We start from the raw sequence: 26,769 nt of genomic DNA on the forward strand, positions 1-26,769 counted from the left end.
AGTAGTAGCCTCCAAGCTGTGGAGCCCTTCTGAGGTTATTCTCTTCTACCTCAGAGAAAAGTAGGAAAGAAAACAAAATATACTGAACAAAAATATAAACGCAACATGCAACAATTTCAAAGAGTTACAGTTCATATAAGGAAATCAATAAATGCATTAGGCAGGGGTCTGAAAACTTTCCGAAGGCACTGTATCTGTATTCCCAGTCATGTGAAATCCACTATGGATTTCACATGACTGGGAATACAGATACAGTGCCTTCGGAAAGTTTTCAGACCCCTTGACTTTTTCCATATTTTGTTACATTACAGCCTTATTCTAAAATGGATTACATTTTCTTTTAAATCCTCAGGAATCTACACACAATACCCCATAATGGCAAAGTGAAACCACATTTTTAGAAATGATAAAAGGTCTGTAATACCTACATGTTTCAAGCAGACCACAATAGTCCCCGTTCCCAAGAAGTGAAGGTAACCTGCCTAAACGATTACCGCCCCATAGCATTCACGTCGGTGGCCATGAAGTGCTTTGAAAGGCTGGTCATGGCTCACATCAACAGCATCATCCCAGATACCCTAGACCCACTTCAATTTGCATACCGCCCCAACAGATCCACAGACAACGCAATCTCAATCGCACTCCACACTGCCCTTTCCCACCTGGACAAAAGGAACACATCCTGTATGTGAGAATGCTGTTTATTGACTACAGCTCAGCATTCAACACCATAGTGCCCACAAAGCTCATCACTAAGCTAAGGATCCTGGGACTTAACGGCTCCCTCTGCAACACATATGCCACGCTGATCCTCACCACTGGGGCCCCTAATGGGTGCATGCTTAGTCCCCTCCTGTACTCCCGGTTCACCCAGGACTGCGTGGCCAAACACGACTCCAACACCATCATTAAATTTGCTGACGACACAACAGTGGTATGCCTGATCACCAACAACGATGAGACGGCCTATAGGGAGGAGGTCAGAGACAACAACCTCTCCCTCAATGTGAGCAAGACAAAGGAGCTGATCTTGGACTACAGGAAAAGGCGGACCAAACAGGCCCCCATTAACATCGACGGGACTGTAGTGGAGCTGGTCGAGAGTTTCAAGTTCCTTGGTGTCCACATCACCAACAAACTATCATGGTCCAAACACACCAAGACAGTCATGAAGAGGGCACAACAACACCTTTTCCCATTCAGGAGACTGAAAAGATTTGGCATGGGTCCTCAGATCCTCAAAAGGTTCTACAGCTGCACCACCGAGAGCACCCTGACTGGTGGCATCATCACCTGGTATGGCATCTGCTTGGCATCTGACCGTAAGGCGCTACAGAGGGTAGTGCATACGGCCCAGTACATCACTGGGGCCAAGCTTCCTGCCATCCAGGACCTCTGTACTAGGCGGTGTCACAGTAAGTGGTACCAGAGCGCCAAGTCTAGGACCAAAAGGCTCCTTAACAGCTTCTAGCCCCAAGCCAAACGACTGCTGAACAATTAATCAAATAGCCACCCGGACTATTTACATTGACATTTGTTTTTACATTGCTGCTAATCGCTGTTTATTATCTATGCATAGTCACTTTACCCCTTTCTTAAAACGTACAAATTACCTCGACTAACCTGAACCCCCCCAGCATTGACTCGGTCCCGGTACCCCCTGAACTGCATTGTTGGTTAAGGGATTATAAGTAAGCATTTCATGGTAAGGTCTACTACACCTGTTGTATTCGGCGCATGTGACAAATAAAGTTTGATTTGATTATCAAAATGAAACATGAGGTGATGGCGGCGGTTAAATGGCACAACAATGGACCTCAGGATCTCGTCACGGTATCTCTATGCATTCAAATTTTCATTGATAAAATGCAATTGTGTTCATTGTCCGTAGGTTATACCTGCCCATACCATAACCCCACTGGTTGTGCGGTTGTGAGGCCGGTTGGACGTACTGCCAAATTCTGTAAAACAACGTTGGAGGCGGCTTATGGTAGAGAAATTCAATTCTCTGGTAACAGCTCTGGTGGACATTCCTGCAGTCAGCGTTCCAATTGAACGCTCCCTCAAAACTTGAGACATCTGTAGCGTTGTGTGACAAAACTGCACATTTTAGAGTGGTCTGTATAATAATCACGCCGTTTAACCAGCTTCTTGATATGCCTGTCAGGTGGATGGATTATTTTGGCAAAAGAGAAATGCTCACTAACTGGGATGTAATCAAATTTGTGCACAACATTTTAGAGAAATAAGCTTTTTGTGCGTATGGAACATTTCCGGGATCTTTTATTTCAGCTCATAAAACATGGGACCAACACTTTACATGTTGCGTTTCTATTTTTGTTTAGTGTAATAACAAAAGCTGAAGCCCTTTAATTGCCAGGCGGAGATGATGGATACACTTTGGTAGTGATAACGCCCTCGCTCCCTCCATCCTCCCTCTCCAATTCTAAACCAGTTGTTTAACTTTCCCAGAGGAAGTCTCCTATCAGAGAGGTGCTCCAAATGTATCCTACTGTATCTATATGAATCTGACAGAACCAACATATCAAATCCACATTCCCAGCGTACCAACAACAACAAAAAACAACTCCTAGACACATTGCTCAAAGGAAAGTAAAAGCAATGTTATGATTCATGGGCAAACTCTTTGCTTAGTTGAACAGACACACTGAATACACACACACATTTATTTTACCTTTGGTGGGCTGATGCAAAGCGGAGAGATGACATGGTAAAGCCCTGTACCCTAGATGAGCCCCAGCACCAAGAATTCACTGGGTTTTATTCTAAATGAGTGATTCCCTTTGATCAGCAGAAAGCTGCTGAGCCAATCGCTTCCACACAAAGTCAGGCGCGCTGCAAACTTTCCCATGTTTTTATAACACTAATGAGATTTGATAACTGTGTTTTTCCCCCCTCTCTTTCCTCTCTTCCTTCCCGTCTCCCTTTTATTTCAATTCCAAATGTTCCGTGATACCTGATACGACTGTAGTTCCTCAGAGGCAAGCTGAGAGAGGGAGAGTGTGTGTGTGATTGAAATCGAGTCAGACACACTTATCGAGGTGAACCCAGGTGAAAGCTATGATCCTTTATTGATGACACCTGTTAAGTCCACTCCAAATCAGTGTAGATGAAGGGGAGGAGACAGGTTAAAGAAGGATTTTTAAGCCTTGAGACAATTGAGACATGGATTGTGTATGTGTGCCATTCAGAGGGTGAATGGGCAATACAGATTTAAGTGCCTTTGAACGGGGTATGGTAGTAGGTGCCAGGCGCACCGGTTTGAGTGTGTCAAGAACTGCAACAGTGCTGGGTTTTTCACGCTCAACAGTTTCCCATATGTATCAAGAATGGTCTACCAACAAAATACATCCTGCCAACTTGACGAAACTGTGGGAAGCATTGGCGTCAACATGGGTCAGCATCCCATGGTCAGCATCACATGCCCGATGAATTGAGGCTGTTCTGAGGGCAAAAGGGGGTGCAACTCATTACCTTTGGCTTCCTGTTGGAGCCAAACCCTTGGACATGCACATACTGGGAGAATAAAGTGGCCATTACAAAGCATCCAATGTGCGCTCGCTCCCAACACATAGATCCCATAGGTCCCCTTCCCCAGAGAGGTGCACTGTGGGAAAAGTGTTAATGATGATAATCCATATATTGCAATTGACTTCCCAACGCGGTGAGGGGATTCATACAATGGTGTGCTGGAGGGTTTACATAATTAAAAAAATATATATATTTGTACCTTTATTTAACTAGGCAAGTCAGTTAAGAACAAATTCCTATTTACAATGACAGCCTACCAAAAGGCCTCCCGCACTACGGGGGATTAAAAATCTAAAATACAATAAAAATATAGGACAAAACACATCACGACAACACTACATAAAGAGAGACCTAAAGACTAGGGCTGGGTGATATGGCCAAAATATCATATCCTATGGTATTTTTCAAATTTGACGGTATTTTATGTTTTTGATTAATAGAAGTTCTACATTTTCTTTATGAGTAGTGCGTGACCCTAGGGTGGCAACACGTCACGGAAATAGAAATCACGTCACGGAAATATAGTTACATAAATAATAGTGGGCACTTTGAATACAGTGTTGTTTGACATGACAATGAATGAAAATGCCATTGAGTTATTGTGACAGGGTAGGAACCAAGTGATGTTCAGTGTTTCCTAGGGGACCCTATAATCTTTGGCTACATTTACTCTTTATTCATATAGCCAATATATTCATGCTTTGCTTATTCATCTTTGATTTAGAAGATACTGTTGCGCAAACAACATGCTGATTTAGGCCTCCACCAGCGCTGGAATCGGGTTGTATTAGCTAGCTACGTTTGCTCTGACTCAGTACTTTTATTAGCTAGTTAGCTAGTCTGCTAATTAGCGATTAGCATCAGTAGCTAACACGATTTAGCTTTACTTGCTAAGAAAATTGAAAAACTGTTTGCAGATGTAAGAAAGACAAACTACTATTGTAATTATAGAATGCTTGTGGATTTATATTAAGATCAAATTGGAAACAACATTGTTATCATCAACAGTGTTGCATGTGCTGCATTGACCATGCAGACTGAGCGCAAGTGTCTCTGGTCAAGCAACAACAAATGTGCTCCTTGAGTGACGGGGTGGGACCAGGTCTGTGTGGAAAGCAGCGTGGAGGGCGAGAGCGGAGAGGGATGACTCAAGTAGCAGAGTGAACTATAAAAATGGACGTTACACACAGCGTATCACATTTAACAAACCAAACATTAAAATACTGTTATAGAAAGTAAAGTAAAAACCCAAACCGGTCCATGCATCAATACCGGTATATAGCAAAATACGGTATACCACCCAGCCCTACCTAAGACAACACACTAGCATGGCAGAAATACAACATGGCAGCAGCACAACGTGGTAGTAGCACCAAACATGGTACAAACATTTTTGGGCACAGACAACAGCACAAAAGGCAATAAGGTAGAGACAACAATACATCACGTGAAGCAGCCATAACTGTCAGTAAGAGTGTCCATGATTGTGTCTTTGAATGAAGAGATGGCGATAAAAATGTCCAGTTTGAGTGTTTCTTGCAGCTCGGTCCAGTCGCTAGCTGCAGCGAAGGGAAAGGGGGATACCTAGTCAGTTGTACAACTGACTTCCTTCAACTGAAATGTGTCTTCCGCATTTAACCCAACCCCTCTGAATCTGAGCAGTGCGGCCGGCTGCCTTAAACGACATTCACATCTTCGGAAAGAGGATAGTTCAGTCTGCAGACTCTTTGTGTGTGTGTGTGTGTGTTAGGCCTATCAGTCGGCCAAATGATCACATGGGTCACCTTTCTAATAGCAAAAAAAAATCTACAAAAAAAAACACTTAAAAGAAAAATGGTTTTGGCAGATATTTTATTTTCATGACTGTCTCATCCTGAACCGTCGCTTACACAGTAGGCGTCCCAGCTCTAGTGTGTGTGTGTTTATTTTGCCAAAGCCTGAGACTGTATCTCATGGGCTTCTTTGGCTATGTAGATGAGGGATATCATATATACCATTTTTACTATTTTCTACATTGTAGAATAATAGTGAAGACATAAACTATGAAATAACACATAGAATCATGTAGTAACCAAAAAAGTGTTAAACAAATAAAAAATATATTTTATATTTGAGATTCTTGATGATAGCTTTGCACACTCTTGGCATTCTCTCAACCAGCTTCACCTGGAATGCTTTTCCAACAGTCTTGAAGGAGTTCCCACATATGCTGAGCACTTGTTGGCTGCTTTTCCTTCACTATGCGGTCTAACTCATCCCAAACCACCTCAATTGGGTTGAGGTCGGATGATTGTGGAGGCCAGGTCATCTGATGCAGTGCATAAGAAAATATTTACTAAATAACTGAAGTGAAAAATTACGTAACAATAACAGGGCTATATACAGGGGGTACCGATTCCGAGTCAATTGTGGGGGTACAGGTTAGTCAAGCTAATTTGTCTGGAGGAGGGGATGGGGTTGATTGGGCAGGTTGTCGGGCGGCCAAACATTCACTGGTCGCAGGATTTCATCTGGAGGATGGTGCCAGGTTTCAGTCCAGACATGACGCTTGGCATTCAGGCCAACAAGTTCAATCTTGGTTTCATCAGACCAGATGTCTTTTGGCAAACTCCAAGCGGGCTATCATGTGCCTTTTACTGAGGAATGGCATCCGTCTGACCACTCCACCATAAAAGGCTGATTGGTGGAGTGCTGCAGAGATAGTTGTCCTTCTGGAAGGTTCTCCACAGAGGAGCTCTGAATCTCTGTCAGAGTGACCATCGGGTTCTTGGTCACCTCCCTGATATTTGTGGGCAGAACTGAAAAAGCGTGTTCGAGCAAGGAGGCCTACAAACCTGACTCAGTTACACCAGCTCTGTCAGGAGGAATGGGCCGAAATTCATCCAACTTATTGTGGGAAGCTTGTGGAAGGCTGCCCGAAACGTTTGACCCAAGTTAACCAATTTAAAGGCAATGCTACCAAATACTAATTGAGTGTATGTAAACTTCTGACCCACAGGGAATGTGATGAAAGAAATAACATCTGAAATAAGTCATTCTCTCTACTATTATTCTGACATTTCACATTCTTAAAATAAAGTGGTGATCGTAACTGACCTAACACAGGGAATTCTTCCTGGGATTAAATGTCAGGAATTGTAAAAACTAGAGTTTCAATGTATTTGGCTAAGGTGTATGTAAACTTCCGACTTCAACTGTAGGCCTGTAGCCTATACTATAGGCTATTTATCTTTTAATGCAGTCATCTCGGTTTTCATTTGAAGTATCTTTTTATCCTCCGCTTGTTTGTAGCCTAACAATTGCAAAGACATTGACAACTTTGTATTTGTTGTCAACTTCATTATATTTTGCAGAGATCTGTGTATAAAGTGACGCTGTAGGGGGGAAAAAATGCATCTAATGACAATGCTTTTGGGAAACCGGGCGTTGGTTAGCCAACTGCTCTATCACTCATGGTGATTTATTTTTGAACAGTAGTATGAATCACGGATAATGAATCATAAACCAGTGGGTCATTTTGCAGACTCATCCAGCAGGATGACTAGACAGATTATGGTTTTAGCATGATGTAAGAGGACACTATCATATTTACATTTTCCCATTGCCAGCCAGCCTTAGTCATCTCTGTTATTATGATGATAGACTAGTATCCTTACATTTAGTGTCAATGGCAAGCGACTATTTTACTTAAAGGGATAGTTTGGGATTTTGGCAATGAAGCCCTTTATCCACTTTCCCAGAGTAGGCTCACAAAACTACCTCTAAGTCCAAAACCCTGAACTATCCCTTCAAACGAAGCAGTAAAAATAGGTTTAATGACACTGGGAAGGGTATCACTTCCTCCCTCCAACACGCACACACACCCAGAGTACTGCTGACAAATCTTCTGCTGAAGATTCTCTCCTTATACGCTCTTATCACTCCTCGTCCTCCTTCCTTTCTGCAATTCTCCAAATGGATTCTATTTTCTGCCTAATTTGGCAAATGTGTCCCAGAGTGGACAGAGACAGAAAGAAAGAGATGGAGGGATGACATAAGCACTCCAACTCCCTGCATGTCCTTGTCTTAACTTTATCCCTCACACATTAAATATGCACTACGCAGGAATCGCTCTGCCATTTCCAGGTCGCTAAAATTCTAGTTTGTGACAAAACAAGCAAGTATAGTGTAGAGCAGGTAATCCCAAACTGAGGTAGGGTACGCGCAATGCCGTCTGGGGTACGCCAAATAAAAATGTGATTCACTTTTATATATATATATATATATATATATATATATATATATATATATATATATATATATATATATATATATATATACATACATACAAAATTCTTCCCATTTTTGAATAGTCCTTTTAGTAAGGCCCGCATACATATAGACACATACCAGCTCTACTGGTAGTACTGCTACTACCAGCAGTACTACACCTGCTCCTGTCGACAACACAAGTTGTTCTGATTCCATGAGCACATCCAATGCTAGCATCAGTAATTCCACATTTGTTGTTAGCCCAGCTAGCATGGACTCTGACAGTTGTGAATCTGATGCAGCCGAAGAGCTACTTCCCCCTTACCTGGGAAAGCACCGAACAACAGACAGGGCTGTTGAACCATCAAAGAGGGGCACGTGTGATGAGAACTACACAAGAACACAATGGCAACCTGCCTAAATGACTACAGACCTTTAGCACTCACGTCCGTAGCCATGAAGTGCTTTGAAAGGCTGATAATGGCTCACACCGTTATCCCAGAAACCCTAGACCCACTCAATTTGCATACCGCCCAAACAGATCCACAGATGATGCAATCTCTTTTGCACTCCACACTGCCCTTTCCCACCTGGACAAAAGGAACACTTATGTGAGAATGCTATTCATTGACTACAGCTCAGCGTTCAACACCATAGTACCCTCAAAGCTCATCACTAAGCTAAGGATCCTGGGACTAAACACCTCCCTCTGCAACTGGATCCTGGACTTCCTGACGGGCCGCCCCCAGGTGGTGAGGGTAGGTAGCAACACATCTGCCACGCTAATCCTCAACACTGGAGCCCCCCAGGGGTGCATGCTCAGTCCCCTCCTGTACTCCCTGTTCACTCATGACTGCATGGCCAGGCACGACTCCAACAACATCATTAAGTTTGCAGACGACACAACAGTGGTAGGCCTGATCACCTACAACACAACAGTGGTAGGCCTGATCACCGACAACGACGAGACAGCCTATAGGGAGGAGGTCAGAGACCTGGCCGGGTGGTGCCAGAATAACAACCTCTCCCTCAACGTAACCAAAACTAAGGAGATGATTGTGGACTACAAGAAAAGGAGGACCGAGCACGCCCCCATTCTCGTCGACGGGGCTGTAGGGGAGCAGGTTGAGAGCTTCAAGTTCCACATCGCCAACAAACTAGAATGGTCCAAACACACCAAGACTGTCGCGAAGAGGGCACGACAAAGCCTATTCCCCCTTAGGAAACTAAAAAGATTTGGCATGGGTGCTGAGATCCTCAAAAGGTTCTACAGCTGCAACATCGAGAGCATCCTGACTGGTTGCATCACTGCCTGGTACGGCAATTGCTCGGCCTCCGACCGCAAGGCACTACAGAGGGTAGTGCGTACGGCCCAGTACATCACTAGGGCTAAGCTGCCTGCCATCCAGGACCTCTACACCAGGCGGTGTCAGAGGAAAGACCTAAAAATTGTCAAAGACCCCAGCCACTCCAGTCATAGACTGTTCTCTCTACTACTGCATGGCAAGCGGTACCAGAGTGCCAAGTCTAGGACAAAAAGGCTTCTCAACAGTTTTTACCCCCAAGCCATAAGACTCCTGCATGGCTACCAAATGGCTACCTGGACTATTTGCATTGTGTGCCCCCCAACCCCTCTTTTACACTGCTGCTACTCTCTGTTTATCATATATGCATAGTCACTTTAACTATACATTCATGTACATATGTACACACTACCTCAATTGGCCCGACCAACCAGTGCTCCCTCACATTGGCTAATCGGGCTATCTGCATTGTGTCCCGCCACCCACCACCCGCCAACCCCTCTTTACGCTACTGCTACTCTCTGTTCATCATATAGTCATAGTCACTTTAACCATATCTACATGTACATGCTACCTCAATCAGCCTGACTAACCGGTGTCTGTATGTAGCCTCACTACTTTTATAGCCTCGCTACAGTTTTTCATTGTCTTTTTACTGTTGTTTATTTCTTTACTTAGCTATTGTTCACCTAATACCTTTTTTGCACTATTGGTTAGAGCCTGCATTTCACTGTAAGGTCTACACCTGTTGTATTCGGCGCACATGACAAATAAACTTTGATTTGAACTAAAATTGATTTGGGGTTCACTTATATTGGGAGTAGTGCCTTTCCTCAGCCACAGTGTGTTATACGTGCAAATGTACTATCTCACAACTCGATGAAACCTTCATTCTTGCACAGACATTTAGAAACAAAATATGCCAATTTGAATAATAAGCCACGGGAGTTCTTTGTGCGAGAATTAAGATGACTTACCGAGTGGCTAGGACAGGCAAGCCCCATACTATTGTGAAGGTCTTAATTCTTTCTGCTGCCGCGGATATGGCTGGGATAATGCTGGTGGTAAAGGCCAAATAAACTATACAGACAATGCCTTCATCAAACAACACTTTTGTGTTGAGATGTTTTGAAACAAATACTGCTTTGCATACAAGCCAGTGAATTCTGTGTGTTACAGCTGGATGAGTCAACAGACGTGGCGGGCCTGTCACAGGTCCTGGTATATGTCCGTTACGTTTATGGGGGGTCAATTAAGGAAGACATCCTCTTCTGCAAATCACTGGAAACCAGGACAACAGGAGAGGATATTTTTTAAGTACTGGACAGCTTTGTGACATCAAATAGACTTTGGTGGTCAAGATGTGTTGGTATCTGTACTGATGGCGCAAAAGCCATGACAAGGAGACAATGGAGTGGTAACGTGCGTGCAAGCATTTTCTCCCGATGCCACTTGGGTATACTGCAGCATCCACCGAGAGGCTCTTGCTGCCAAGGGAATGCCTGACAGCTTGAAAGACATTTTGGACACTACAGTGAAAATGGTTAACTTTGTTAAAATAAGGCCCCTGAACTCTTGTGTATTTTCTGCACTATGCATTGATATGGGCAGTGACCATGTAGTGCTTTTACAACATACAGAAGTGCGCTGGTTATCAAGGGGGAAAGTATTAACACGTTTTTTTGAATTGAGAGAAGAGCTAAATGTTTTCTTTACTTATCATAATTTTCACTTGTCTGACCGCTTGCATGATGACGAGTTTCTCACACGACTGGCCTATCTTGTCTGACCCTGGTGCTAGAGGGGGTACGCAGCTGGCGGTTGAATCTTTGAAGGGGTACGGTACTATAAAAAGTTTGGGAACCACTGGTGTAGAGGATTATTGTACCATCTAAACCACTGTAAAATATATTTTCCATAACCAAAATATTGTATTTTCAGCTGCCAAAGTAAAAAGACACAAAAACTAAACTTAAGAACAGCAAGCATAGAAATTGCGCACATAGAACATATCTACCGCTACTTAGACTTGCTTTCAATCAGAATGACAGTAAAGATGAGGTGAAGCGTATTGCCTGTCTTGTGAGTTGGAGGGGATTCAGAAAAGGTGAGGTCAAAAGAGGCAAGGAGAGGAAGAGAGAGTTGGGAAGAAATTAATCGAAGGTAGACGTTACAACGTTGAAGTCGCCAAGTACGAAGAGCGGTGTCCCATCGTCAGGAAATTAGCTTATCAAGGTGTGAAGCTCATTGAGGAACTTTCCAAAGGCACCTGGTGGGCGATTGATGACAATGTTAATCTTGAGTGGACAAGTGACAGAGACAGAATGGAATTCAAATGAGGAGATTGAAAGGTGAGAGAGGGAGAAAAGAGAATCTTCAGTTAGGAGAAATTAGTAGCCCTGTGCTACCACTGTGATGACCGGATGCTCTTGGACTATGAGAGAAAACGTAGTCGGATGAAGAAAGAGCGGCTGGAGTAGCAGTGTTCTCTGGGGTGATCCATGTCTCCGTCAGGGCCAACAAGTCAAGGGACTGAAGGGCAGCATAGGCTAAGATGAACCCTGCGTTCTTGTCCGCAGATCGGCACTTCCAAATGCTGCCAGAGACCCAGAATTCCACATGGGTTGTGCGCGCAGGGTGCACTAAATTAGAAGGGTTGCAACCAAGGGGTGGGGAGCGTCTGTAAAGTCTACAGGGAGAGGAGCGAACAGGTATAGAAAACACACACATAGTTGCCACAGCCACAAAAGAGCAAAATGAGCAAATATCTAGGTAAGATACTTAAGTGAGAGAGTGGTGTGGTGCCTTCCTCGAAAAGCTCATCAGAACTGTCTTTGTTTCAGCGACGGACTTAGTTTTGTTGTCGAGTCCAACACTGACACGACTGCCACTGAGAAACCAGGGGAGGCTGAATTACTAACACTAATTTCCTAGGAGAGAAGAAACCACTCCCCCTCCAATGCAGCTAATGACTACCTTAACAAGTCCCTAATTGCCCTGCTCCTTGATCCTGGTTGATGTGTCAACAATAATCTGCAAGTTATGAGCAGTCAGCAGTTCACACACCAAGTAGGCTACTGGGAAGACAGGCAGCACTTAAAGTAGACGGCCTTATCTAGCAAAAAGACAGTACTAGACAACAGATAAGGACAATTCTACCTAGCACTCCTGGATATATCAGGAGTCATCTAGCTATAGAATGATGCACATTCTGTGTTTAATTTCATGGCTGAAAGTCAAGGATAACAGGCAAGGAGTTTTTTCCAACTACTGTAGGTGATCTGACCACGAAAAACTGGGCCCTGGAAGTTTAAAAAGAAGCTGGACGCTCTTTTAAATCAAGGACAAGATCATATCAGTGATATAGCTTAGCATACAGCCTGCTTTGAAAGTGTCTTAGCTGGAGAACAGAATGTTCCAATGCTGTTGTTAGAGCCCATACACACACACACACACACAACATCTTATTACAACGTCTGCCCACCTACAGTGCTTCTACTTCTTCCACTCATTATGGTAAAACTCACATCCCGACTACATGGGAACCCTGGTCCGTTGTCAGCTATTTGGTGCTGCCTGTACTGTAGTTGCAGTGTTGTCCCACTGAGCAGGAGGCCTCATTCTCCATAAGAGTTTTCTGAGAGGAAGAGGTGAGCAGGAGGCCTCTTTCTCCATAAGTTTCCTGAGAGGAAGAGGTGAGCCTATTGCTTTTACCACAGCTGGTAACCTACAATTACCCTGCCTGTCAGGAGAAAGCTGGCTATGCTAGCCGACCAGACTGTAGCTCATACTTACGTACTTCAGAGAGAGAGAGGGAGTACATAGTAAATTGCATTATTTACTAGATAGATTACAGTACAGTTGTATGTATTTAAATGTTTTATTTAACGTTTATTTAACTAGGCAAGTCAGTTAAGAACAAATTCTTATTTACAATGACGGTCTACCAAAAGGCCGCCTGCCTTTCGGGGGCTGGGATAAAAAAAATATATATATATATATATATATATATAGGACAAAATACACATCACGACAAGAGACAACACTACATAAAGAGAGACCTAAGACAAAAACATAGCAAGGCAGCAACACATTTAACAACACAGCATGGTAGCAACACAAAACATGGTACAAACATTATTGGACACAGACAACAGCACAAAAGGCAAGAAGGGAGAGACAACAATACATCGCGCAAAGCAGCCACAACTGTCAGTAAGAGTGTCCATGATTGAGTCTTTGAATGAAGAGATTGAGATTAAACTGTCCAGTTTGAGTGTTTGTTGCAGCTCGTTCCAGTCGCTAGCTGCAGCGAACTGAAAAGAGGAGCGACCCAGGGATGTGTGTGTTTTGGGGATCTTTAACAGAATGTAACTGGCAGAACAGGTGTTGTATGTGGAGGATGAGGGCTGCAGTAGATATCTCAGATAGGGGGGAGTGAGGCCTAAGAGGGTTTTATAAATAAGCATCAACAAGTGTGTCTTGCAACGGGTATACAGAGATGACCAGTTTACAGAGGAGTATAGAGTGCAGTGATGTGTCCTATAAGGAGTATTAGTCGCAAATCTGATGGCCGAATGGTAAAGAACATCCAGCCGCTCGAGAGCACCCTTACCTGCCGATCTACAATAAAGAAAGCCAGAGCCTCAAAGTAATAGCGTTCCATATTTAAATACAATAATGGGTGTGCTTCTAGCACTGTGCCTGATTGAAGTATAAAACGCTGAGTTAGGGCTGCACAATTCATCTAAATCACACTGAAATTGCAATATTGACATGTGCAATATCCATATCGTGAAAGATCCATATTGCATGCAATATTTTGAAATGTCAGCCGCGTGTCACGTCCGTTTTTACAGTTTAGTCCGTCGTCTCTCTACCTAGCTCCTCTGGTGGCTGCTTCCCACACACACCAAGCCCCGCCCCCGGCCAGTCAAGCAGCACAGTTCCTCGTTGTTATATTCACTATTAGTTTGCATGCTCTTCTGTTAGGTCTTTTGCAGTCAACAGATTGTTCCAAACAAGAATGATGCTGCTTTCCACTTTGCTTCTTAATATACAGGACCAGTCAAAAGTTTGGACACACCTACTCATTCAAGGGTTTTTCTTTATTTTTACTATTTTCTACATTGTTCGATAATAGTGATGACATCAAAACTATGAAATAACACATATGGACTCATGTAGTAACCAAAAAAGTGTTAAACAAATCAAAATATATTTTATGTTTGAGATTCTTTAAAGTAGCCACCCTTTGCCTTGATGACATCTTTGCACACTCTTGGCATTCTCTCAACCAGCTTCATGAGGTAGTCACGTCAGCTCAATTAATTGTTAGTCAAATTGCTATATTTGTTTTTTGACCATATCGTGCTGCCCTACCCTGAGTCATACTGTGGTGCAGCCCTACCCTGAGTCATACTGTGGTGCATCCCTACCCTGAGTCATACTGTGGTGCATCCCTACCCTGAGTCATACTGTGGTGCAGCCCTACCCTGAGTCATACTGTGGTGCAGCCCTACCCTGAGTCATACTGTGGTGCAGCCCTACCCTGAGTCATACTGTGGTGCATCCCAACCCTGAGTCATACTGTGGTGCATCCCTACCCTGAGACATACTGTGGTGCAGCCCTACCCTGAGTCATACTGTGGTGCAGCCCTACCCTGAGTCATACTGTGGTGCATCCCTACCCTGAGTCATACTGTGGTGCAGCCCTACCCTGAGTCATACTGTGGTGCATCCCTACCCTGAGTCATACTGCGGTGCAGCCCTACCCTGAGTCATGCTGTGGCGTAGGCTTACCCTGAGTCATGCTGTGGCGTAGACCTACCCTGAGTCATGCTGTGGCGTAGGCCTACCCTGAGTCATGCTGTGGCGTAGGCTTACCCTGAGTCATGCTGTGGTGCTGCCCTACCCTGAGTCATACTGCGGTGCAGCCCTACCCTGAGTCATGCTGTGGCGTAGGCTTACCCTGAGTCATGCTGTGGCGTAGGCTTACCCTGACTCATGCTGTGGCGTAGACCTACCTGAGTCATGCTGTGGCGTAGGCCTACCCTGAGTCATGCTGTGGCGTAGGCTTACCCTGAGTCATGCTGTGGCGTAGATCTACCCTGAGTCATGCTGTGGTGTCGGCCTACCCTGAGTCATGATGTGGCGTAGACCTACCCTGAGTCATGCTGTGGCGTAGGCTTACCCTGAGTCATGCTGTGGCGTAGCCTTACCCTGAGTCATGCTGTGGTGCTGCCCTACCCTGAGTCATACTGTGGTGCTGCCCTACCCTGAGTCATACTGTGGTGCTGCCCTACCCTGAGTCATACTGCGGTGAAGCCCTACCCTGAGTCATGCTGTGGCGTAGAATTACCCTGAGTCATGCTGTGGCGTAGCCCTACCCTGAGTCATGCTGTGGCGTAGGCTTACCCTGAGTCATGCTGTGGCGTAGATCTACCCTGAGTCATGCTGTGGTGCTGCCCTACCCTGAGTCATACTGTGGTGCTGCCCTACCCTGAGTCATACTGTGGTGCTGCCCTACCCTGAGTCATACTGCGGTGAAGCCCTACCCTGAGTCATGCTGTGGCGTAGGCTTACCCTGAGTCATGCTGTGGCGTAGCCCTACCCTGAGTCATGCTGTGGCGTAGATCTACCCTGAGTCATGCTGTGGCGTAGGCTTACCCTGAGTCATGCTGTGGCGTAGATCTACCCTGAGTCATGCTGTGGCGTAGCCCTACCCTGAGTCATGCTGTGGCGTAGCCCTACCCTGAGTCATACTGTGCTGTAGCTTTCCTATGATCAAAATCCACATGTTGTTGTGAGATGTATTTTGGCCATGTTTCTCAATTCTTTGCAAATCATTTGCACCATTGTAGGAAAAGTGCTAACTTTCAGATTACCCAGAATCATCTCAGCATGGGTGTCTGCTTAAATGAGCTAAACTTCTCAGTTCCCCTCTCTAAAACATTCCTCTGTCTGTCTCTGTCTCTGCCTCTTTCCCTCCCTCCTTCTTTTAAATGATTTGGTCTGTCTCTGATAGGCAGTACAGTAATGAGCAGTTGTAATGCCACTGGTGTTGTAAATGACAGAATTTCCTCTCCCAGTCTATCTGGCTGTTGATGAATCACTCGCTGCTCCTTCTATCTGACATTAAGACTATTGATGAGTCACTCTCTGCTCCTTTCAATAGCTGTGTTAGTCTACAATAACACATTAACCGCCTGTTCAGGCTGAATTGAAAGAGGTGGTGAGAACACACAACAAGTAAAGCAGGGCCAACTTGCAGTTATCTATCTTGTTTGTGTTAAAGGGTGAAGCTTTGAATTTGACCCCTAGATTTATGTTGTTTTAATGATAATTATTATATTCTCTGTACCAGGGGCTCTGTACTCAGGGCTGCCTCCCTTGAAGACAATTTGAGAGCGGAGAGAATTGATTTATTTTGACTAACTGAAAGATCAGTCAACAATATTCTATAAAGTTGTGCCTGGCCTTGAAATAGAGTTTGAGAAACACTGTTCAAATATATTTTTACTCTCCATGTACAACAAAAACATGTCACTATAATTTCTGTGACATTTTATAATAGTTGCAATTTGAAATTCATTCATGATACAGTAATAGTGTTTTTGAATTGTAAGCTTGCTACTTTCGATGTACGAAAACAGTGACTAGTTGAAATACAATGTAATCAGAATAGTTTGGATCGGACCCAGGCCACGGCTGTCACATTTGAGGATCGAGCTGTTTTTTTCTAATGCAGAGTGTTGGATTTAAGCAAATATTTTGTGAAAGATAATGAAATAATTAATTGCCAGTTACTGAGGAGGATGCAATAGCTGCTCTGTGGATCATGTGTTGCCATAAATCCGTATGATAATGAGCAAGTCCAAAGTGGATTAAGTTTGCTCTAGTACACTGTGAGCCTGGTGTTTAATGTCTAGGAGGAGGCTGGCAGTGGGACTACAACCTTAATCATAGTGTGTGTTGCAACATTTTACCTTGTGTCTGTGTGTACAGTGAGTTTGAATGCATTGTCTTTGTGTGTGTGTGTGTGTGTGTGTGTGTGTGTGTGTGTGTGTGTGTGTGTGTGTGTGTGTGTGTGTGTGTATGCGGGAATGCAGTGTGTGTGTGTATACATTGTTCCTGTGCATGTATGAATGCATTATGTGTTTGTGTGTATGCGGGAATGCAGTGTGTGTGTGTGTGTGTGTGTGTGTGTATACATTGTTCCTGTGCATGTATGAATGCATTATGTGTTTGTGTGTATGCGAATACAGTACAGTGCCTTGCAAAAGTATTCATCCCCCTTGGCATTTTTTCTATTTTGTTGCATTACAACCTGTAATTTAAATTGATTTTTATTTGGATTTCATGTAATGGACGTACACAAAATAGTCCAAATTGGTGAAGTGAAATGAAAAAAAATTGCTTGTTTCAAAAAATTCTAAAACGGAAAAGTGGTGCGTGCATATGCATTCACCCCCTTTGCTATGAAGCCGCTAAATAAGATCTGGTGTAACCAATTACCTTCAGAAGTCACATAATTAGATGAATAAAGTCCACCTGTGTGCAATCTACGTGTCACATGATCTGTCACATCAAATCAAATGTATTTATATAGCCCTTCTTACATCAACTGATATCTCAAAGTGCTGTACAGAAACCCAGCCTAAAACCCCAAACAGCAAGTAATGCAGGTGTAGAAGCACGGTGGCTAGGAAAAACTCCCTTGGTCCAGGTTGGCCAGCCGGCCACCTTCTTGCCCTGTTTCACCCGAACACTTTGATCGCACACACATAACATACACACACAAGTGCATACACACACACATTCCCCCTTGAAAACTACAGTAACGAACAAACAACAGGTTAATCTTCAGACAGTTTAAAATCCTGACGATGTTGTTTTCTCTTTACTCTACAGCATGTCCCTCACTTCCTCTATAATTGCACACTTGCCAGATAATAAATGAAAAAAGTGTCCCATGAGAAAGAGGCGTCCTGGGCCAAAGCTTCAGTGTTTCCTGTGCTGTGTGTTGCTGGGATCTAAAATTCAGCAAGTACTGTACTGTATTAGGAAGTAATGAGGTGATAAAGTAGAAGGAAATACTGTATTAGGAAGTAGAGAGGTGATAAAGTATTAGGAAGTAGATAGTTGATATAGTATTAGGAAGTACTGTATTAGTAAGTAGAGGTGATAATTTATGAACATTTGAACATCTTGGCCATGTTCTGTTATAATCTCCACCCAGCACAGCCAGAAGAAGACTGGCCACCCCTCATAGCCTGGTTCCTCTCTAGGTTTCTTCCTAGGTTTTGGCCTTTCTAGGGAGTTTTTCCTAGCCACTGTGCTTCTACACCTGCATTGCTTGCTGTTTGGGGTTTTAGGCAGGATTTCTGTACAGCACTTTGAGATATCAGCTGATGTAAGAAGGGCTATATAAATACATTTGATTTGATTTGATAAAGTAGCAGGAAGTAGAGAGATGATAAAGTAGCAGTAAGTACTGTCTTGTATTAGGAAGTAGAGAGATGATAAAGTAGGAGGATGTACTGTATTAGGAAGTAGAGAGGTGAGAAAGTAGCAGTATTCCATTAGTGGAAACCGAGACTGTTCTCAGGGCAGGTCTGCCGGTTTTGACTAGCAGAAGTGACTTTTCGTAGCATGTTAGGAGAACTTACGCAGCAGGTTAGGAGAATTGGGTTAAGGTTAGGAAACGGGTTAGGGTTAGCTAAAATGCTCAAATTGTCCCCGACTCAAACATATCTAGCTACAGCCATGTCTTTCTCTCGCGCTCTCTCTCTCTTCCCTCTCTCTTCCTCCTCCAGTTGTAATTGCCTCTCTTATCCTCCCCGTCACAATCCCCAGTGTCTGCCTGCAGCTGAACAAAGGAATCCAATGCGCTACTTTAATAATGCATGAAAATAGCAACAAGTCACAGGCAGAGAGTGGAAGAGTATGTTTTACTGTCATACTGTATATTACAATATTATTGAGAATACAGAAGAACCTTGAGACGTTATGGTTGGCTAATTTCCTCCTTTCTGTTGACTGAGTGGTTTTGCAGGAATTTTGTAAGAGTAGGATTTCTACCCCAGAAAATGGCATATTCTGATTGTGTTGTTGTTGGTGTTTGTTGGTGTTGTTGTTGGTGTCGTACCTGTTCCGTAGGTGTACATCCGTATCCTGGACAACGAGTGGAATGTCTACAGACGCTACACAGAATTCCGGGCGCTCCACAACCACTTACGCTCACAATTCCCACAGGTCGACACCTTCAGCTTCCCACCCAAGAAAGCCATAGGGAACAAGGTATGCACGGTCAGGAAAATCACATGGTCGCCCTCTGTCAATGTTGTTTTGAATGACCTGTAGTCAAATGTATTGAATCTGAATGTATTTTTAAGTCATATTTTGGTCACTTGTCCATCACTTGGATCGACAGGCTTAGATGTTAGCAACAGTAGCCCCTAGCCAACATTACCTCTCTTTATCTCCTGCCTTCATCTCTCTAGCTCTCTTTATCTCCTGCCTTCATCTCTCTACCTCTCTCTATCTCCTGCCTTCATCTCTCTATCTCCTGCCTTCATCTCTCTAGGTCTCTTTATCTCCTGCCTTCATCTCTCTAGCTCTCTTTATCTCCTGCCTTCATCTCTCTAGGTCTCTTTATCTCCTGCCTTCATCTCTCTAGCTCTCTTTATCTCCTGCCTTCATCTCTCTAGCTCTATCTCCTGCCTTCATCTCCTGCCTTCATCTCTCTATCTCCTGCCTTCATCTCTCTAGGTCTCTTTATCTCCTGCCTTCATCTCTCTAGCTCTCTTTATCTCCTGCCTTCATCTCTCTATCTCCTGCCTTCATCTCTCTAGCTCTCTTTATCTCCTGCCTTCATCTCTCTAGCTCTCTTTATCTCCTGCCTTCATCTCCTGCCTTCATCTCTCTATCTCCTGCCTTCATCTCTCTATCTCCTGCCTTCATCTCTCTAGCTCTCTTTATCTCCTGCCTTCATCTCCTGCCTTCATCTCTCTATCTCCTGCCTTCATCTCTCTATCTCCTGCCTTCATCTCTCTAGGTCTCTTTATCTCCTGCCTTCATCTCTCTAGCTCTCTTTATCTCCTGCCTTCATCTCTCTATCTCCTGCCTTCATCGCTCTAGCTCTCTTTATCTCCTGCCTTCATCGCTCTAGCTCTCTTTATCTCCTGCCTTCATCTCTCTAGCTCTCTTTATCTCCTGCCTTCATCTCTCTATCTCCTGCCTTCATCGCTCTAGCTCTCTTTATCTCCTGCCTTCATCTCTCTAGCTCTCTTTATCTCCTGCCTTCATCTCTCTAGCTCTCTTTATCTCCTGCCTTCATCTCCTGCCTTCATCTCTCTATCTCCTGCCTTCATCTCTCTATCTCCTGCCTTCATCTCTCTAGCTCTCTTTATCTCCTGCCTTCATCTCTCTATCTCCTGCCTTCATCTCTCTATCTCCTGCCTTCATCTCTCTAGGTCTCTTTATCTCCTGCCTTCATCTCTCTAGCTCTCTTTATCTCCTGCCTTCATCTCTCTATCTCCTGCCTTCATCGCTCTAGCTCTCTTTATCTCCTGCCTTCATCGCTCTAGCTCTCTTTATCTCCTGCCTTCATCTCTCTAGCTCTCTTTATCTCCTGCCTTCATCTCTCTATCTCCTGCCTTCATCGCTCTAGCTCTCTTTATCTCCTGCCTTCATCGCTCTAGCTCTCTTTATCTCCTGCCTTCATCTCTCTAGCTCTCTTTATCTCCTGCCTTCATCTCTCTAGCTCTCTTTATCTCCTGCCTTCATCTCTCTATCTCCTGCCTTCATCTCTCTAGCTCTCTCTATCTCCTGCGTTCATCTCTCTAGCTCTCTTTATCTCCTGCCTTCATCTCTCTACCTCTATCTCCTGCCTTCATCTCTCTAGATCTTTTTATCTCCTGCCTTCATCTCTCTACCTCTCTATCTCCTGCCTTCATCTCTCTAGCTCTTTTTATCTCCTGCCTTCATCTCTCTACCTCTCTATCTCCTGCCTTCGTCTCTCTAGCTCTTTTTATCTCCTGCCTTCATCTCTCTAGCTCTCTATCTCCTGCCTTCATCTCTCTAGCTCTCTCTCCTTCCTATCTTGCTCCTTTTCTCCCTCCCTCTCACTCTCAGTTCCAGAGGGAGGGAATCCGTTTAAGTCTCTCAGTAGAGTAGAGGGTGCTGTGGGTGCTTCTGTTACAGAAGTTGTAGAGTAACTTGACATGGAAGCACAAAGGAGTGCACTAGGCCTGGGGGCAGCGTTTAAAACTAGAGAGGGTGTTTGGGAGCTTACAGTAAAGATGCAGGGGGGATATAGAGACAGGATTGTGTTGGTAATTGAGTGTGTGTGTTTGGGTAGGTGAATGTGTGTATGCATTTGAGAGGGTAGTGTGTGTGTGTGTGTGTGTGTGTGGTGTAATCATTATGTCTGCTGAGCTGAAGTATCTGTCATGTATTTTTAATCCCCTCATTGTTTCTTCTGATTCCCTCCCTGCTTCCCTCCCTCTATCCTCTCAGAAGGAACACTTTGTAGAGACGAGGCTTAGTTCTTGTCCCAACAGGTGAAGCGGGGTGCACTGGCATAACCCCCCCACCCCATCTGATCTCCTCTGATGGAGAGAGTTATGCTGTTACTTGTCCTTTAACAGCACTGTAGTCAAACAGATCAACTGTTCCCTTTATATCACTGACAGGGGACGTACGTTCAGGTCTCTCTTTTCACAGAACACAGCATCCTTGCAGCTAGGGAAAGTTCTATTCTAAAGTAGACTGAGCGATGCTGGGGCTTACGTGTTGAATGTGTTAGTTAATGATGGAGGAATGCTAATGCTACTGTGATCAGTGATCATGAGGAGCCTCTCCAAACCCTTTTTAGTATAGCATAGACGTCTGCTACGGCATGGATGAAAGGGGAGAGTTGTCACAGGTGATGGGGAAACAGGAAGGAACATAGACACACACACACATACATACGCAAACACACACTGTGCCTCAGATCCATCATGGTTATCCTCATTGGCAAGCCAGACCTAACAACGTTACACACCGAGGACCCTGGCTCATCATGCCTGCTAAACACACACACACACACGCAGAGCACCTGGTCCAGAGAGAGACGCTGAGCTAATTTTGTCAGTTGGCTAAAGCTACTGTATCGGACTGTATAGAAAGCTAATCGTAGTACCACAGTACCTACAGGATGTATCGGCGTTAGCTTGCGGCGTTAGTAGCGGATCCGCTCTCTCCACTGGCTTCCAGTTGAAGCTCGCATCCGCTACAAGACCATGGTGCTTGCCTACGTAGCCGTGAGGGGAACGGCACCTCCGTACCTTCAGGCTCTGATTAGTCCCTACACCCAAACGAGGGCACTGCATTCATCCACCTCTGGCCTGCTGGCCCCCCTACCTCTGAGGAAGCACAGTTCCCGCTCAGCCCAGTCAAAACTGTTCGCTGCTCTGGCACCCCTATGGTGGAACAAGCTCCGTCACGACGCTAGGACAGTGGAGTCATTCACCACCTTCCGGAGACACCTGAAACCCCACCTCTTTAAGGAATACCTGGGATAGGATAAAGTAATCCTTCTAACCCCCCCCTAAAAGATATAGATGTACTATTGTAAAGTGGTTGTTCTACTGGATATCATAAGGTGAATGCACCAATTTGTAAGTCGCTCTGGATAAAAGCGTCTGCTAAATGACTTAAATGTAAATGTAAAAATGAATACAAGTAGTGTTGTGTGATGAAACTGTAATAAATCTCAGTTTTGTGATATGTCAAGCACCATAACTGCAAGTGTACGTAAGAATCCCAGCTCAATGTATTACCACGGCAACAGTATCTGAGCATCACTCGGCATCCTGCTGTATCTGAAAATCTCCTAACTGCATTGACACACACACACACACACACACTCCCCCCTGCCACTGACAGCTCCTAAACAGCTGATTTGTCAAGGGCTCGGTGGGCAAACACGCTAAATGTTCCCGAGCGCGCCCGTCAAATCTGTCCTGATGGCCACGCCATCACCACAACTGTGGGAGGAAGAATGATGACATCAAAGGCTGGGACTGTCTGTCTGCTCTGCTCCCTCTGCCCAGAGTTTAACTGTCAGGGTGTCTCTCCTCTGATTCACAGAGAATTGTTATTGCTTTGGAGGTTTTCTCTCTATATATTTATATCCCTCGCTCTCTCTCTCCATCTTTCCCTCCTGTGTTACTTTCATTTGAATCAAATCACTCCACTTTCCGATCGCTGCTATCTTCTTCCCATGTTAGACTGCTTTGTAGAGGCAGTGTTAGGGGGTTCCACCCAATCACAGAGCACTTCCTCCCCTGTTAGACTGCTTTGTAGAGGCAGTGTTAGGGGGTTCCACCAAATCACAGAGCACTTCCTCCCCTGTTAGACTGCTTTGTAGAGGCAGTGTTAGGGGGTTCCACCAAATCACAGAGCACATCCTCCCCTGTTAGACTGCTTTGTAGAGGCAGTGTTAGGGGGTTCCACCCAATCACAGAGCACTTCCTCCCCTGTTAGACTGCTTTGTAGAGGCAGTGTTAGGGGGTTCCACCAAATCAAAGAACTGTTAGTTGTTTTTTAAACAACATCTTTCTGATGATAACAATATATAAGATTGTTAATAATTAATGAATCTTTTATGTTGTGTTCACATATAATATGCATGTAACGCCTTTAATGATGACAAAGAGCGACATTGTGGAGGTCTTGAACATTCCTGAATGACTTGTGATCTTTTATGCATTACTTGTGACATAGTTTGCCTTGTTTCGTAACCATATAGTTCACATTTTGTTGTTTACATTATGTATCTTCCACGTTAAAAACGGTGTGTTTGTCTCATGGCTTGATTGGCATACCCTATGGCTGATACGTTTTTAGTCACTAAACCCGTCACAAGCTTTGCATTTCGGTTCCATCACAAACAACTCTTTTGAACTTCACAAATCTGTTGATGGTCATGATCCTTTGCTGGAGCGGTGTTGGCCTTCCTCTGTCAGGACTACTCACATCTGCATCAGCTCTCTGTGAAGTGGCATGGCTGTGCATACTGCTCTATGTACTGTTCCCACCATGTCCTCATGTCTGTCTCACTAGGACTGTGGTCCTCTTGTGTCACCATGTCCTCATGTCTGTCTCACTAGGACTGTGGTCCTCTTGTGTCACCATGTCCTCATGTCTGTCTCACTAGGACTGTGGTCCTCTTGTGTCACCATGTCCTCATGTCTGTCTCACTAGGACTGTGGTCCTCTTGTGTCACCATGTCCTCATGTCTGTCTCACTAGGACTGTGGTCCTCTTGTGTCACCATGTCCTCATGTCTGTCTCACTAGGACTGTGGTCCTCTTGTGTCACCATGTCCTCATGTCTGTCTCACTAGGACTGTGGTCCTCTTGTGTCACCATGTCCTCATGTCTGTCTCACTAGGACTGTGTGGTCCTCTTGTGTCACCATGTCCTCATGTCTGTCTCACTAGGACTGTGGTCCTCTTGTGTCACCATGTCCTCATGTCTGTCTCACTAGGACTGTGGTCCTCTTGTGTCACCATGTCCTCATGTCTGTCTCACTAGGACTGTGGTCCTCTTGTGTCACCATGTCCTCATGTCTGTCTCACTAGGACTTTGGTCCTCTTGTGTCACCATGTCCTCATGTCTGTCTCACTAGGACTGTGGTCCTCTTGTGTCACCATGTCCTCATGTCTGTCTCACTAGGACTGTGTGGGCCTCTTGTGTCACCATGTCCTCATGTCTGTCTCACTAGGACTGTGTGGTCCTCTTGTGTCACCATGTCCTCATGTCTGTCTCACTAGGACTGTGGTCCTCTTGTGTCACCATGTCCTCATGTCTGTCTCACTAGGACTGTGGTCCTCTTGTGTCACCATGTCCTCATGTCTGTCTCACTAGGACTGTGGTCCTCTTGTGTCACCATGTCCTCATGTCTGTCTCACTAGGACTGTGGTCCTCTTGTGTCACCATGTCCTCATGTCTGTCTCACTAGGACTGTGGTCCTCTTGTGTCACCATGTCCTCATGTCTGTCTCACTAGGACTTTGGTCCTCTTGTGTCACCATGTCCTCATGTCTGTCTCACTAGGACTGTGGTCCTCTTGTGTCACCATGTCCTCATGTCTGTCTCACTAGGACTGTGGTCGTCTTGTGTCTGTACACACACGTGGATAAACATGCCTGTGTGCATCTGTCTTAGTTGTCTTCCACTCTTCTAGCAATGTCTCCATGCATCTGTGTCTGTGCCCTCAGTGTTGATGTCCATGCTGCCTGAGTGTGTACATATAAACATGCACGTTCTCCATAGTCTCATCTCAGTGTTGATGTCCATGCTGCCTGAGTGTGTACATATAAACATGCACGTTCTCCATAGTCTCATCTCAGTGTTGATGTCCATGCTGCCTGAGTGTGTACATATAAACATGCACGTTCTCCATAGTCTCATCTCTGTGTTGATGTCCATGCTGCCTGAGTGTGTACATATAAACATGCACGTTTCTCCATAGTCTCATCTCAGTGTTGATGTCCATGCTGCCTGAGTGTGTACATATAAACATGCACGTTCTCCATAGTCTCATCTCAGTGTTGATGTCCATGCTGCCTGAGTGTGTACATATAAACATGCACGTTCTCCATAGTCTCATCTCAGTGTTGATGTCCATGCTGCCTGAGTGTGTACATATAAACATGCACGTTCTCCATAGTCTCATCTCAGTGTTGATGTCCATGCTGCCTGAGTGTGTACATATAAACATGCACGTTCTCCATAGTCTCATCTCAGTGTTGATGTCCATGCTGCCTGAGTGTGTACATATAAACATGCACATTCTCCATAGTCTCATCTCAGTGTTGATGTCCATGCTGCTTGAGTGTGTACATATAAACATGCACGTTCTCCATAGTCTCATCTCTGTGTTGATGTCCATGCTGCCTGAGTGTGTACATATAAACATGCACGTTCTCCATAGTCTCATCTCAGTGTTGATGTCCATGCTGCCTGAGTGTGTACATATAAACATGCACGTTCTCCATAGTCTCATCTCAGTGTTGATGTCCATGCTGCTTGAGTGTGTACATATAAACATGCACGTTCTCCATAGTCTCATCTCAGTGTTGATGTCCATGCTGCCTGAGTTTGTACATATAAACATGCACGTTCTCCATAGTCTCATCTCAGTGTTGATGTCCATGCTGCCTGAGTGTGTACATATAAACATGCACGTTCTCCATAGTCTCATCTCTGTGTTGATGTCCATGCTGCTTGAGTGTGTACATATAAACATGCACGTTCTCCATAGTCTCATCTCAGTGTTGATGTCCATGCTGCCTGAGTGTGTACATATAAACATGCACGTTCTCCATAGTCTCATCTCAGTGTTGATGTCCATGCTGCCTGAGTGTGTACATATAAACATGCACGTTCTCCATAGTCTCATCTCAGTGTTGATGTCCATGCTGCCTGAGTGTGTACATATAAACATGCACGTTCTCCATAGTCTCATCTCAGTGTTGATGTCCATGCTGCTTGAGTGTGTACATATAAACATGCACGTTCTCCATAGTCTCATCTCTGTGTTGATGTCCATGCTGCCTGAGTGTGTACATATAAACATGCACGTTCTCCATAGTCTCATCTCAGTGTT

At 44.6% G+C, this 26,769-nt stretch overlaps 1 protein-coding gene across 3 annotated transcripts in view; it reads left to right on the plus strand.

The window, feature by feature from the left end:
* LOC115153606 (sorting nexin-29) overlaps nucleotides 1-26,769 on the plus strand; it is a 155,899-nt gene that overhangs the window by 123,536 nt on the left and 5,594 nt on the right. For all 3 annotated transcript variants that reach the window (XM_029699225.1, XM_029699224.1, XM_029699226.1), the window contains one exon: nucleotides 19,269-19,409. In XM_029699225.1, the coding sequence (XP_029555085.1) occupies nucleotides 19,269-19,409 (141 nt within the window). The remainder of the gene's footprint in view (nucleotides 1-19,268; nucleotides 19,410-26,769) is intronic.

This window comes from Salmo trutta, chromosome 18 (assembly GCF_901001165.1).
Source record: "Salmo trutta chromosome 18, fSalTru1.1, whole genome shotgun sequence".
Taxonomy (NCBI): Eukaryota; Metazoa; Chordata; class Actinopteri; order Salmoniformes; family Salmonidae; genus Salmo; species Salmo trutta.